The sequence below is a fragment of the Dermacentor albipictus genome, chromosome 8 (assembly GCF_038994185.2).
Source record: "Dermacentor albipictus isolate Rhodes 1998 colony chromosome 8, USDA_Dalb.pri_finalv2, whole genome shotgun sequence".
NCBI lineage: Eukaryota > Metazoa > Arthropoda > Arachnida > Ixodida > Ixodidae > Dermacentor > Dermacentor albipictus.
In genome coordinates, this window is record NC_091828.1 from 119988274 (window position 1) to 120003722 (window position 15449).

Sequence of the window (15449 nt, forward strand, 5' to 3'; positions counted from 1 at the left end):
GCTGGGTAACAAGGTATCTGCACCACTGCACCAGATTTGGTTAGATTTGTTGCATTTAAAAGAAAACTGAAAATATCTTGTGGCTGTTCGCTTAGAATTTTTGTGCAGACCGTGAATGTTTTATTAAAAATTGGCAAAAATCGCAAATTTTCAGAAAACGAAACTATCAAGTTTAGAACGTTGTAACTCAGCAATGAAAAACGATATCACAGTTGTGTGAATTGCATCCAATAGTACATGTAAAGCGGACAAAATTGATATGTTATACATGAATCTAAAAAAAAATAGTAATATGGAAATACAGCTCTTGCAGAACCCTTGTACACAACGTAACGAATTCACGTAAGATATGAACTGACATGTCAAATTTGTCCGCTTTCAATGGTCTAGTGGATGCGATTTACAGAACCGTGATATCTATTCTTGATGCAGAACTATTAATTTGTAAACTTCGTGCTTATATATCTTTCAAACTTTCGAATATTTGAAAGTCTTAAACAAAATTCAGGCCCTAAACCGAAATTCCGCTTCCAACGGTCACTACAATATAACTTTCTCTCTCAATGCAACACATTTCATTAAAATTGGTCCAGGGGTTATCAGCAAAAACGTTTTTGCGTTTTACATGTATTTGAATAGGCCGCGTCGGAGTTTGGCCAGATCTAAAGCTTCCTCTTATAACTTCGTAGTTAGGAGTGAGCTTTAGCTCGGACCCAAATCCGATGCCGCCTATTCAAGTACACGCAAATCGCAGAAATGCTTCTGTAAGATAACCTTTGGACCGATTTTAATGGAATCTGTTGTACTTGAGAGAGAAATTGACTTGAATTTTTAAAATAAGAATTGCCAAAAGTTGGCAAGTTTGAAAAAAGAAATGGTAGCACGAAGTTTACAAATTCGTAGCTCCACACCAAAAACACATATCCCAGTTCTGCAAAGTTCATTCCTTAGAGTACCTAATCAAACTTGATAAGTTTGACTTATTAATTTACAACTTACATGGATTTGTCACAATGTTTACAAAAGTATTGCAAAGGTCCTCTCCACAATTAAATTAGTAATATATTTCACAAGAGTGTGTATACATCATATTTTTCCGCTTTACATGTATTATTAAATACGGTTTTCAGAATTATGTATAATTTTTTCATTACTGAGCTATAGAGTGGCAAACTTAAAAGTTTCGTTTTTCTATGTTTTGCAGTTTTCAGTAGTCTTTGTGAAAACAGTCGACGGCCTAAATAAAAAGTACGCTTCTAACAGTCACTATATTTTTTACCTTTTCTTTCAAAGGTAACAAACCTCATCAAATTCGGCTTATTGGCTGCCGAAAAAACGATTTCTCCTTTCCCATGCATTTAGATAGGAGGCCCCGAGCTTGTTAAGTCAAGGCTACCATGAGTAACTATATATACCAAGTATTTCGGCGAAAAAATATTGTTTTAGCGCAGTTCAGCATAGAATTTATTTTCGGCGACAAATGGCGCCAGCGGACTGATTAACCTTTCTTAATGGCTGATTGATGGCTGATTAACTTTCTAACTCAGATTTACTAAAAAAAAATTGTCGTTGGCTCTACAACGCACGCGGCCGGCGCTGGATTGAAGACAGTCGCCGCTCAATAGAACATGTCTATCTAGTATGTATTACTTGTCCAGCCGTCTGCTCGTTCTTACCTGGTCTTTTTCGTAATATATATTTTTTCAATCGCTTTCATAACGAGATTTATACATGCTAAAAGTGAACTCTTGAACAGCAGGTTCAGCGTATATAACAAATCATTCGCTGCTGAAAGCGAAGAACGTATCTTGCACTGCTGAGACGCCGATTTTCTTCGATTAAAAAAAAAAAAAGAAGAAAATGCCGCTTTTGCATCTTTGCACTCGCGGTACGTCCGGTGCAGACGCGACATTCCCGATTGCATTGTTCCGAACCCGCCCTTACGCTTATCTCCGATGCACGTGTTTAGCGGCGCTTCTAGTGATGCATATGCTTCTGAAACATGCGACCACTTATCGGTAATAATAATAATAAAAATACTTTTACTGATTTCATTGTAACTTCGTTGGTAAGTGAAATTGATCGGTTTGGTCAGCCGCTTGGTTTACTTTCGCCACGTTCTTTCTTTCTTTTTAATATTTTGTTCGCGGTGGCACAAACCAAGGTACTACTTGCGCCATACTCTTCGATCAGGATGGCACCTTCAGTATATTATTATTATCGTCTGGACGGCTCGGCTTTAGTTCCGATTTACCACTGAACTAATCGCGCCTTCAAACATCTACGTACCAGATGCGCCCAAAAGATGAGGAAGTTCAATTATTACCATTTATAGCCGAAATAAAGCTATAAATGTCGAAGGAGCGAAATCGCACCGAAAATTAAATCGTGCATTGGTTTCATTTATTGCCAGTATGAGCGATCGACCTCCATTTTCCGTTGCAATTCGCCGAGTACTGTACACGTTCTCTCGATTAGTAGTTTGGCTACCGAATGACAACGTCTGCTGCAGATTGAGCGTCGAAGTTTGCATAAGCGCACGTAGAAAACGAAAGGCGTACTTACACAACGCGACGAGAAAGCTCGTGGCAGCGGTAGTTGAACGCATCTTCGCTCTCTGTACGGAGCCGCCGGGTCTGAGAGATGTGCGACTCCAGCGATAATATCCGAGCGCTTTATGAAATCGCGCCTAGGTCTGCTAGCCCACTGGCGCCTGCTGAACAGCGTTATCGCGTCGCCCGGCTATCGTATGTATGTACAACCGCGGTGGTTACTGTTTCGCTTTTGAACATTGCCCGCGCTGACTCATCTGTAGCCATAGGGGAAATTTTTTTTTTCTCTCCATGCTTGTAGCTCTAGTAGGTGGTTTGTTTTAAACATGGCGGTCATTGCGCATTGATTCCGCCTGCTCTTCTGGTACTTCAAATGCACAAAAGCACGGCCTTCGAGATTTGCTATTTGTCGTTTATTTAATCCAAAAGCATGACCTCCGTGTTCAACTTTTGGTTTCAAGAAATTGTTGTAAAAGGTGGGATGAAAATGTTACTTGTTACTGTAGTTTTCCGTGTACCTCTTGTTTATTATTCGCGAAATTATCCTTTCTTTTATTTTAAAAGAAAGCATTCACGCTTTGTGCCGGATTTAGCGAGAGCGGCAGCATCTTTTACTCTCTGGCTTTGCGTTGGCTTCGAAGGTGTCGAAGCTAAGAAGCCTATCCAATCCGGGATCGATTCGAGGAGGTGTCGTTCAGAGCCTGGTGTCTTTCGTTCGACCTTGCAAGGGTAAGCATTTCTATTGCATTTGCTTCGTGCTTCAGGAGTTCCTAATCAATCATAGTAGCTTCCCATAATAGTAAACAATTCATTTAATTTGCTACTGAACTCTCCTAGAAATTACTGTGCCGGCGCTTGCCAGGTTAGGCTTCAGAACTTTAGCGGCGACAGCGTCGTTGTAGGGTCAAAAACGCTTTCATCGTTTCTTAGTGATGAATTTACGGTAACGTAACGTTGATTTTAACTCGTTTTGTGCTTTTACTTCGAGCGTGAATTGTTATAGGAAGGAGCTTTAGGCTGCGTGCTTCTGTCGTAAGCGCATCCATCCTTTGCAGGACTCTCCCGAGGCCAGCATGTCTTCTGAGAAGTTCCAGCTGCATACCGTTCCATTTGACCCGAGGTTCCCGAACACCAACCAGACGAGGTTGGTGCAATCGCAGCACGCGCATGGGACACTTTTGCACGCCGAGTGCTTTGACCGGGGGTCCGAAAACGGACACTCCGGGTATTGCGTGGCCCACGTTTCAGCTTCCCGGCTGAAACTAGCTTTTCCCGAGATTCCGAAAGATTTATGCCTTCACTAACCTGTAGATAGTAATTTCTTTCCTTCGCTTTACGCGCACGCAAGTAAAGCAAAAGCCAAGCGTGCCTTTACTTAACGAAGGGGGAGCTGCCGAGTGGTTTATCAACGGCATGAACGGGAAGCAGTGGCTATAAATAAGCCGGATTGTCACTACTAGACATTCTTATCCCCCAAGACTCTTTTGCACTTTCGTAAAGACAACCAGAACGGTATGAAAAGAGCAGTTCAGTATTGCATTTGTATAACTGTGATAACATTTACAAGCGCCATAACTGAAACTGGGAAAGTGAGAAAACTTATAATTTTTAGTCTAATGCCACAGAGCTTCCATGTTGATCTGTTATGTTCGATGTCTATTAAGGGGTGTGTAAATTAGAAATTAAAAACACTATAGACTAGCGAGTCTTTCAAAGAACCTTGCTGAACCTGCAAGAAAGTGTGTGTGTTGTGCAGGCTTAATTGTTAGCTTGCTGAAGCTTAGAAACTTTCCTAATCCAGCAGAGAGAGGTGCAGAAACGAATGCTTCATTAGGATTACTGTTAGCAGTATCGGAGACCCGCCATGGTTGCTTGGTGGCTTTGTCATTAGGCTGTAAGCACAAGGTTGCGGGATCAACTCCCGGCCGCGGCAGCAATATTTTGATGGGGGCAAAATGCAAAAACTCCTGTTTGGCACGCATTGGCTGGACGCTAAAGAGCCTCAGGTGGTCCAAATTATTCCGGAGCCCCCCACTATGGCGTGCCTCATAATCAGATCGTGGTTTGGGCACGTAAAATCCCTGAATTAATAAAAACAGTGTTGGAGACTGGCAGCTAAGAGGTTGATAGTCATGAACATTACTAATGCTGCAGGTGCGAGGCTCCAAGCTGCTTCTACTCCATGTGATAGAATTGCTTGTATGATGGCAGCGTGTACTTCTCTCACTACTTGTTAGAGGTCGTAGAAGTTTCCATCTTTGTGTATCTGGGCGTTACACAAATGTGAAACCTAATTCGACTTGAATGGAAAAAAACTGTGCAAATAGTGTAGTTAAGGGGCCAGAGAAAAGGACTGGACAACCAAATCTATTACAGGTACATATGATTAATATACAGCAAAGGGAGTATCGTGTTGGCGGGGGAATCTCTGTGAAAAACAAAAAAAGAAACCTGAAAAGAACGGAAATCAAAATGCAAGTCGTCTGTGTGGCTTTGTGCACACGGCTATGATACTACCTTTTCTGCATATTTATTCTGCATGGCTTCAATAAACTTATATACTATAAATAATTGTTATTAGTGCTGCACTTGTCTAGTTCTCTTTATTCTTTTTCACACTGTGCTTTACAAACCAGCATATTCACTTGCCCAACTTTCTGAGCCTTTGAACCACCTATTTCTAATTGGGAATGTTGGGAATGTGCGGTTTTCTGTAACAACGTACAACAGATTGCTCTAATATTGCCATCAGATTGCATTCTTTTTCACATGATTAGCCTTTTAGTTTTATTATGACAAGATTTCAAGGAATTTTCAAAGCTCTGTTGTCGTGACACTCGTTTACCCCTGCTGTGCGTTCAGGAACTGCTGGCAGAACTATGTCGACTTCCACCGATGCGAGAAGGTGAAGGGCAAGGGCTATGAGCCGTGCAAGTATTTCCAGAGGGTCTACAAGGCTTTGTGCCCCAATGCCTGGGTAAGGCAACGCTTGTATCCTCTTAGAGATCATTCGCACCAGTGAATCACAAAAGTCGTGCAACCAAGTTTTCTTTCTTTTTCTTTCTTGTTTTTTTAGTAGATATTCAAGAATAAAAGACAAAATGTGCAAAACACTGTTTGGACTGATAGCTTCAAAGCTAGTAGCCAATGCAATATCGACTATGCACACAGGTTATGCGTAGTAGAGAAAATACAAGAAACGTTCAGATGCAACATGTCTTCACATGTGGACATGACTCAGCACTGAAATGCACATTAGGACAAATTCTAAGAGCCACGAGTTCATACTTATTGTAAATTTAACATACTTTGGAAACACAAACCATTTCTCAACATCATGATAAAATAAGAAAGCAAAAAAAATGAGTTGGTCAGAAAGTGACTGTTTTGGGTCTTTTGCTAGCTGCTCTATTGTTCAGTGGTGCGACTGTAGTCGCAAACATACTGGACCAATCAGTGGCGCAGGAATAGGATGTATGATCTGTATGACCTGACACTTATTTTCCATGCCTATGGCGGTGCGAGCAGGCGTGAACAGCATCAACTGCGAGGAATTTAGGCATGGTGATGGAGTTGCACTTGTCGGTCGCTGCGAGTTGCTTCTTGGTTGCCAGTCGCGGTCAGTTGCATGACTTCTGTCAATCACGGGTGCGAATGCGCTTTTATTGTGCAATAACCATGACATATAGTACAGTTGAACATCTCTACAACGAAGTGATTTGTATAATAAAGGAATAATTCTCGCCTAGAAGGGGTGCAGTGTGTGACCATTTGTAACGAAGTGACCTGTATAATGAATGATTTCAGAGGCCCCAAGCACTTTCTTATGAAGGTGTTCAAGTTTACTTCTGGACATCAAATGTTCACCATTAGGCCCCACTAAGAGTGTACATTAGTTAATTATTATTAGATAACTGTTTGTTTATATGACATATTCATGTTTTGACTGCATTATGTCCCTTCTTTCTCCTTTTTTTGTATTTTTTTTAATTCTTGGAAATCGTGTACTTTACCTCTTTCCAGTTTGTAGACAATATTGTTAAGCCTTATCATGTACAGTCGGTTGTGTTGTGCTATATATTTTTTTAAATAATGCACTTTAAAGGAGGGCACAAAAATGATCTATCGCACTATTTTTGCTTTACCAGGTAGCAGCGACCTTGTAACTACAGTGTTGTGGCAGAATTCCTTGAATGCAAAAAAAGAAATAATTGCCGATTATACATCCTTTGCGATGACCGTTTCAAAATGTGTGCTAAATCGAGTGCGGCTTCTTGCCGTAGGGTTTGTTTACAAAGTACCTCTGTCCCTCACGAAAATTGGAGCTGGTGGTCACAGATCACTGATGCATGCGTGGGTCTTCCTGGTCCAGTAGTCACATGCGACGCAATCACTGTGTCTAGTTGAAAATGGGACACGTGGTGCATAAACCACTATATCCTTTTTCACTTTGTACTTCTCGTTGCAAATGGGATAATAAGCTTGGTCTCCTCTGGTCGTTGTGCTCTAACTTCTCTGCTCCTACCCACTATGGGGATTGGCTGTCACGTTTAGAATGAGCAGTGCCCTTTGTCCTTTCCACCTTCTCTCCCCTATTATTACGTCATCTTAAGCTTTTCACAAGGCGATCACAATGCGATTTTGACTGCTGCAACCCAGGCATCAATGATACCATGTGACCCCATAACTTTCATGACGTATACAGATGACTTGTAGACGAGCCCCACGCCAATAAATTTGGCACGCTTTTTGAATTTGTCACATTGAAAGATGTTATAATTCATGATTTACTTCATATGAGTGAGGAATTGAGGTGTCATGCCGTGATTAGAGAGTTGGCCGCTATCTTATGTAGCAACAGAAGAGTAGGACAAAAATTTTGTCAGTTCTTCCTTAATCTTTACGATTAGATTGGTCCTACTGTTGTGCTACATACTTTTCGTATTTGCATTTTCTAACGAGGGATCTACTTTCAGTTATGTGCTCGGGGACCTTCTCCCGTATATTGACGTACGTTTTACTAATCAGGTAAACTGAAATAGACCAGGGAAAAAAGTAAATCTGCAGATTCCACACATCGCTGATAGGTGTAGCTTTCGTTGCTGTTTACTGAAATGTCCTCACTTCTGTGTAGCTCCTTCTTGACGCTGTGGTCCCACTTAGTTCACTTCTTTCTCCACACTCGGCTGCATCTGTTGCGACCTCAATCTCCTGTTGCTGACTTCTTCACTTCTTGTACTGCTTGTCTATTTGGGTACCTGCCGAGTGGCACGTATCCATTCTGGAAGATTGTTGAAGAATGCTCACCTACCCAGTGCCTCAAGTTGTATATTTAGTAAGGCAGCAGCAGCCGGCACCCCCAAAGGGGGGAGCATAGGTGAAGAAAGCTCCACCTTAATAACTGATGGTCTATTAAAATAACCGAATCGTGGAGAAGAGCGGCCAGAGCAAGAGAAACATAGCTGATGATAGCAGAGGATTAGATGGCGTGACAAGGTTAGAAAATTTGCAGGCGCGAGAATGAAGTTGGCTTACGCAAGACACGAGTGAGTGCAGATAGCTGGTAGAGGCCTTTGTCACGTAGTAGGCTTCAGCTCATGACACTCTGGCTGCGTTCCAGTACTCGCCCTAGGTGGCTAAAGAGACGGCTAAGCAGACAGCGACCATTTCAAGTTTAGTCCCACTTCTGGCAAAACCGGCAAAAGAGATAGTTTTGCAAAGACAACATTGAAGTAAAAAACGATGCAGGCCACTTAGCTGTCCAAACAAGATGGCAGCTGAACAGAAGTAGGCTTGGAAACTATGGGAAATTCGTCTGCTCACAGGAAAACATATTCATGCCTTCTTACGCACTTAATATAAGCGACATTGTGCCTTTCGTAGGTTTGCGCATGTAAAATACTAAAATGCATAGATAATATGTGCGTTTTCTTTCCCTTGCCGACGCGAGGTACCGTCTTGTCACAGAGGCGCTTCCCAGACTTTTCCATGTAGGTTCCATGTCTTGGGCTCGAAGCTGTTGTCTTAGCTATCAATGTAGACTGTCCTCAATGCTAGCGAGATTTGTAACGCACCCTCAGTGTCTGTGAAATGGGCCTTGAGGTCTGGGCTGGTTCACATAGGCCTACGGTCGACTCGCAGCTGTTCAAGAGGATTTATTTTTGTTTATTCATTCAAAGTTCCACACATGCTCCAGTAAACTGCTGTGGTGGCTTAAGCAACTACAGCCTTGTGGTGCTATGCACGACGTCATCGGTTCAATTCCCACTTATGACGACTGTATTTCGATGAGGATGAAAGAATGCAAGTGTACTTAGGTTTAGGTGCAAACCTGCTAACTCACCCGAATTTTGTGTATTACAAATTTGGGCACATTGTAGGGCTTTATATGCATGTTTGTCAAGTTTTATGAAAAGTTTGGTTTGTGACAATCTTTTAGATTTGTCAAAAATTGTCGGGCGGCACAAGATTGCAAAAAAAGAAATTGGGATTGAGGGGTTTTATTATGTGGTACTGGCGCTGCTACCTTGTAGCAATGTAAGGCACCATGTAATAAAGGGGCACCTTCTTCAAGCAAGTTTATTCAGACAAGTTTCTGAAGCAGGTGAAATTCACCAGCAGCATAGTCGCTGATAAAATAGCTGATCGGTAAACACCGTCATCAGTCTCCAAGTTTTCTGCTCCTTGAGTGCTGTGTGTAAAAATAAATCATCACTATTAAACTGTGCATCTATCCAGCGAAAGGTTTGTGCCCACGGCAAACTTAAATGTTAGCTACACCCCCCCCTCCTTCCTTTTCTTTATGTGCGAATTCTAAAGTTTGCAGGTTGGCAAGTATCGTTAAACCCATGTGGTCAGAATTAAGCTGCAGTCCCCACTACAGCGTGCCTCATAATCAGATCTTGATTTTGGTATGAAAAATCCAGCAACTCAATTTTATATTGAGTTGTAGTTGCAGTAGGTGTAACAACATTGATGTGGTGATATCGTCCCAAATTCTGACGAAACCTAAAATCCGCACCACTGTTGAAGTGTACGGGAAAATTAAAATACCTACTGCAATTTAGAAAATGTGTGACGTGGTCTCGCTTGCTGCTTTTTGTTTCCATATTTTTATTGTCAATGTTTACTTATATGTGGGCAAGTATGAAAAATCTTTACCTGCTTTCATCACTTGAATATAACAGGTTTTCTTTTTATGCAGAACACATTCTTTTAGAGGAAACTGTCATAGCTAGGCTGCTGTCGGTCTTGCACGTTGGTCATGTGGTTGGTCAGCATTACCAGCAGGAAAACATTCTAAAATTTTGCTAATTAATTAATGTAGTAATTAGCCTATTCAATTATTAAACTGACCCTCAAACGATTTTGACGATTGTGTACAAACGGATTGAGTCGGTAAGTTAGCTTTCTTTTATAATGAAGAGAGAAATTTAAGTGCTCTCCGTAAAGCATGTAATTTGTTACAAGGTCTTAAAAATGTGCGTCGCCACTGGTCATAACGGGGCCACTCTCCAGAGTTTTCAGCCACCCCTTGCCGTGCTACATTGCGTGGGTGAGTGATGTCACTCTGGCGAGCGATCCGATTGGCTAGCGATGCAACACCATCGACAGTGTTTAGAAACACGCCACTTCATTAGGCTTAATTTCTAATACCATATGTACGCATAGTCATTTGCATAACCGTGAAGATAAATACACAGATGCCATAAACTTAAGACACTTCTTTTAAACCAATGGCCCGCTTCCTACTAAGAAGGCTGATTGTCTGCTATACCTGTGGTGGCGGCAGCCAATGAATGCAGAGGGGTGGTCAATAAAGAATGGGTGCGGCAATGTCTTCTTTAGCAGCACGATTAGGGACGTAGTAGCGCTGTGCTACGCTTATATTACACGGCAGGTGCATGCAGGAAGTGAGCTGCAGCTGCTGCACGCTGCAGAAAATGTGAGCACTGCAAGCGATTGTCAGCACCAACCTCTTTGACCACCAGTGATCACCTGCAGTTCTGGGGAATAAAAGAAAAAGTCACTTTTAGCGGTAACCGCAGCTTCTGCGTTTGCCAGCGAGCAATGTTTTGTATGCAGTTTGCCTAAAATTGTAGGAGAAAAATATCTTAACAAGGCGAGATTCGAAAAAATAAAAGTGCTGCAAAGGCGATTGAACGTGCCTTACAACGTGACAAATCGTCCATCAGAGAGCCGCCATTTTGAATTTTACTTTAGTGTTGTGGTACTGTCTCTACCTTCCATTCAGGAAGTACCAGTTCGATTCCTACTGTCATCATATTTTTTTGTTCTTACTCTTTTTTTATTCTAGAGTAAAGGAAACATTATAAGTAATCAACTTCAGCACATTCACTAGTTAGCAGCAGCTCTACCTTGTCTGTGGCAGAGCTTGTTTTTACTGCTAACGGTTACAAAGAAATCCTGTGAGTGTAATATAGAGAGAATCGTAAATGTACGTGTTATATATTTACGCGTTATCATGCTATTATCAACCCTAAATAATACTGGCAATGGCTACTTTGTACATTGCATGTACATACACTCGCTAAAATGCAGCAAATGCCCACGGAGGCATTCGTCCTTTTTTCACTGCATGTGGCGCAAGCCAGCGTACATTGCACGTCATGCTGCTGCATCTCCAGTCACCATGCGAAGTTCGTGTTTGTTCCATGTAGCCCAGGCTTAACGAGAAATACTGCGTAGGAAAGAGACGCGGGAACACACTTTGTTGAAATCAACCAGAAGTGGACAGCCATTGTGTCCTACCAAGGAGGCAGGACATAGATGGCTGCCTGGTGCAAAAGTTGAGGGGGAATGCCTTGGCTTGAACCACTTGTAGCTGTTTTATTTTATAGCGCATTCACATGAAATTCTTTTCAGATAAAATTCTTTGAGAGATACCCTTTGTCTCTGGGGTTAAGAAAAAGAATGTTTCAGGGACCCTTTAGCTTTTGGTTACCTGTATAGCAGTGACATTGAAGCTGAGTAGTATTGAAGTGACGTCTGCTTAGCAAAGCATTGCAAGATTAGCATAATTTTCGATAGGTCAGTCTTCAAAATCGGGTAAAGAACACTTAGGCACACTTTTGGGAAACTTACTGGAATGTATTTTGTAGCACCATGTTAAGGTTACATATCTAGAAAGTGGGGCTAGTCTTGGGATTTCTGCTTAGCAGGCATGACTTTACTATGCTCTTCTTCAATTTTGTAATTACGTATGCCTTAAGGTTAATTATTAAGGCTAATTAGCACCCTTTAGGTAATTAACAAAATTGTCACTAGGATTTTGTTGCTAATGTCCACCTTAGCTATGTGTTGTATATGCAAAAAACGGCATGGGCCTTGCTATGACAGTGTCTCTTAAAGAGGAGTGTTGTGCAGATAAAAAAATGCCTGGTATATAGCCTGTCACCTACTGCAGCTGAACGTGCTTCCTTGCCTCTCCTGTTGCAGATCGACAAGTGGGATGACCAGATAGCAAATGACTGCTTTGCTGGCAAGATTTGAAGTGGTGCTTCGGAACTTCAGCATCGTCGGGATGTAGGGTCTAAGTTTCAATAATACTGTTCATGTGGACCATCTGTGTATGAGTGCCCTTCACTTTGCTTTTTCAAAAAGCTCATATTTACTCCTTGCACTTGAAGGGATACTGAAAAAATCTTTTGCCACCAAGATGTAGATGCACCTGAACAAAAGCTTGGGTGCTGAAAGCGGTTGACACAACCTTGTTTTCAGGCAGAAACTAGCGAAAAGTAATGAATTGAATGCATTTTTCACAAAGTACCGCGTATAGCAGCTGTGCCGTGAATTACAGGAGGTGATGTGTCTGTGACGTTATCTGTGCCGGATTCCGTTGTGTCAGCCATCGCCCGTGTTTGTCCACCCGGATGGCCGGCACCGGACAGCAGCGAATGACATCTCAACTGCGCATTTGCTCGCGGCTGCATACTTGTTTCTGCAAGCGAAACTTGTGCCAAAGTCTTCAAGATTGTCGTTTGTGTTGTCTGCTGCTTTGTAATGTGATCAGTGAAGCACCTGGCACAATGCAGGAGAATGCCTCTATGCTGCTGCTTGCAAGGGTGTGAGAAAAAGTATTGTTGGGCGAGACAGGCCGTGTCATACCTTTCCGGCAGAGTCGAGCTTCGAAGTATATGGATTCGCGCTGCATGCCCATCGCAGGCAACATGGGTAACATCGAAGCGCGACTTTCTGTGCTTTGAACACTTCGACGACAGTGGATATCAGACGAACCCCGCTTTGCTGCAGAGCTGCGGCGTGTCAGTGAAAAGGCGCTGCGGCATATTACTAACAGGCTCCTTCTAGGCTTTTCATCTGGTCATGAGACATCCGCATAATGCTGTGGGAGAGCTTCTTATAGTGCTCACAGCGGGCGCACCGCAGGTCTGACGCAAGTAGCAGGTGGACTGGAGCAGACGCCGAGCAGATGCCACAGGCGTTCTGTGCGTACGCTCGCCCTTGCGCAGTGGTGATGGGCTGTATCGGCATGTGATTATTGTCGACACAACGTGCAAATCGCCGCCCTGTTTCTGTACAGTATTCGGAAACTTAAACGCAAACAATTTTGAAATAACTTCAACACTTCGTTGCAAAACTCCTGCTGCAGTCTGGCACACGACTTCATGGCGGTCGGCGCGCAGCCCCACGTGTGCCGGCGTGCAGCCACTGGGCACTCGCAGTCCTCCAAAAGTACAGCCATCCGTTAAAAAGTATGTGAAATAAGCACTGTGCATCGCATCTTTCACAGTCGAATTTCGATGCTTCCCTCATTTCTTCACATTTTTGTGCAGTATCCCTTTAATTGTGGCTCTGGATGCAATGGCAGTACCTGGCTACTGTATGTGCTTCGGTCAGAAGCAAAGTGCAGCCGGTGGGTCATTACTATTATTGTTAAACTAAAACACCATGACGAAACATTTTTGCATTTAAGCTGTAAGTTAGTTGTCACATAATATGTACAATGTTTAAAAGAAGTGGTTGCGAATGGCAGGGTAGAGAACATTTGGGAAAACTTCTGTGGTTTTGCAGAAATACTTGATCTGATAGATCTTAAATACAGTAGACCTTTGTTCATTTGACTTTGGCTAATTAGCTTTTTTTTGGTTGATTTAATCAACGAAAAGTCCTGGCTGGCACCCACACATATCCATTGGGCAGAATTGTTATTTGGATCCTAAAATTCTACTTCACCAAATAATTGAGTCTTTATTGGTTGCCATGGAGGGTCCTGACCTTAGTGATGATCCTGATTATGAGCCTAGTGGCTGCAGCATCAGTCTCCGCTGTGCTAGGGGCAGTGAATGCATTGAAGGGGCAGTATCTCCCGCTGAAAATGCTATTTTTGGCCTGGCCTTGGTAGATATTCAGGTGAACACGGTTGCTCACAATGATGATTACTGCGTTTCCCCTGTCCTTATGTGCACTTTTTCACCCGCTGTGGTTGCTTAGTGACTATGGTGCTGGGCTGTTAAGCATGGAGGCATGAGAGAGTGGGATCAAATCCTGGCGACGGCAGCCACATATTGATGGGGGTTAAATGCAAAAACATCTGTGTACATAGATTTAGGTGCACATTAAGGAACCGCGGGTGGTCCAAATTTCCGGAGCGCCCCACTATAGCGTGCCCCATAAGCAGATTGTGGTTCTGCCACGTAAAACCATAACGGCACTTTTTCCTAGAAAATGGGTTCAAAAATTGCTTGTACAATGCAACCAAGTACAAAACTGAAATTGTGTTTCCAGTTTCCACAACTGCCTTCTGTCACAGCTAGCGTCATCCTGGTGAAAAAACAATTTCTTGTGTAGGATGGTGACTGCGATGTGTTGCTTTCAGTCTTCGATTATGTAAGGTCATTCAAATATATTTTACATGCCAAGTTGGCAGAAACAAAGTCGTATCGAGCATTTTTGTCATTGCGGAGGATTGCGTGCATCGCTGGACAGAAGTATTTAGTCTAGGCACCTGTCACTACCTCGTTTGTGATTGTTGCGGAGCTGTTAGGCAAGTGCAGAATATCAAACATGCTGTGGATCGTATGTAGTACGATTTGTTGTGTTCCACAGGCAAGGCTAAAGTACTGTTCGATTTATTTACACTTCATGAAGTGTAAATAAAGCGTTCTCTGAATTTAAACTTCGCCAACCTTTTTCTGATTATCGGTATTGAAGGTGTGCTTAATTGAAAAAAGAAATTTGGTGCATGTTAAATTTGTACTTCGTTTAGGAGCTTTAATGTCATTGCCACATTGTTTATCTACCTTTAACCCATAAAAGCTTGGTGCGTGCTAGATGGGGGTGCGTGGCATTAGCTACTGCCTGCCCTATTTACTTCATTGTGATGTGCACCTCGATTTTTCTACTTACGAAAATGCAAAATGCGATGCACTGATTTTCGTGTTGAGAGAGAGAACTGCCAAGTTGTTTTAATTTGGATAAACATTTATTGCATGCGACACAGTGTTTCGGCAACAGTCATAGTTGTCGGAATCCTTCAATGATGGTCAACTTCCAGGTTTAGATTCCAGGAGCATCCAGTACCCTCAGTATGGTGAAGCATGACCTTTGAGATAAGGATGAGAGATTTGGACACCACCTATGGCAGGCCTTGGATTCACACTCGATTCTAATATGTGTGTGTGTCATATTTGGTTTACTTTTCCGGTTGGTCAAGTAAATACAGTGCTGCTTAATGAACTAATGGTGTGGTTGGACATTTTTGTGCTTCTTTAATCGATTTCATCCATCCTGCCAAGGTCCAATTTAAGGGAAGTTGATTGTATTTACAACATTGTGCCATATGTGATGAAATAGGCATATCTGGACGGCAGTATTTATCAATTTGTGCACCAGCCCTAATCTGCATCCTACATCTTG

The 15449-nt window shown here is 42.4% G+C and overlaps 2 protein-coding genes and 1 long non-coding RNA gene across 4 annotated transcripts in view; 2 read left to right on the forward strand and 1 right to left on the reverse strand.

Moving 5' to 3' along the window:
- The window catches only part of LOC139049102 (retinoid-inducible serine carboxypeptidase-like), a 39404-nt gene extending 36615 nt beyond the window's left edge, over positions 1–2789 (reverse strand). Inside the window, exon 1 of the mRNA XM_070524318.1 lies at positions 2566–2789. Coding sequence (XP_070380419.1) covers positions 2566–2608 — 43 coding nt within the window. The 5' untranslated portion in view covers positions 2609–2789. The remainder of the gene's footprint in view (positions 1–2565) is intronic.
- Positions 1–15449, forward strand: part of LOC139049109 (uncharacterized) — a 335411-nt gene that overhangs the window by 29001 nt on the left and 290961 nt on the right. The window contains exon 3 of one of the 2 annotated variants that reach the window (XR_011508121.1): positions 1294–1377. The exons of the other annotated variant lie outside the window; for it this stretch is intronic. This is a non-coding gene — a long non-coding RNA (uncharacterized lncRNA). Of the gene's footprint in view, positions 1–1293; positions 1378–15449 lie in introns of those variants that run through there. 2 annotated transcript variants of the gene reach the window in all.
- Positions 3179–12135, forward strand: COX6B (Cytochrome c oxidase subunit 6B). The gene is made up of 4 exons (XM_070524328.1): positions 3179–3281; positions 3608–3696; positions 5415–5529; positions 12012–12135. The coding sequence occupies exons 2-4, from the start codon at positions 3626–3628 to the stop codon at positions 12063–12065; spliced, it is 240 nt and encodes a 79-aa protein (XP_070380429.1). The 5' UTR covers positions 3179–3281; positions 3608–3625; the 3' UTR covers positions 12066–12135.

Excerpts from the sequence above, each read along its gene's own strand:
- COX6B (XM_070524328.1), top strand. The coding sequence starts at position 3,626 with ATGTCTTCTGAGAAGTTCCAGCTGCATACCGTTCCATTTGACCCGAGG. Across the intron at positions 3,697-5,414 it reads CCGAACACCAACCAGACGAG|GAACTGCTGGCAGAACTATG; the intron begins GTTGGTGCAATC and ends CTGTGCGTTCAG. Across the intron at positions 5,530-12,011 it reads CTTTGTGCCCCAATGCCTGG|ATCGACAAGTGGGATGACCA; the intron begins GTAAGGCAACGC and ends CTCCTGTTGCAG.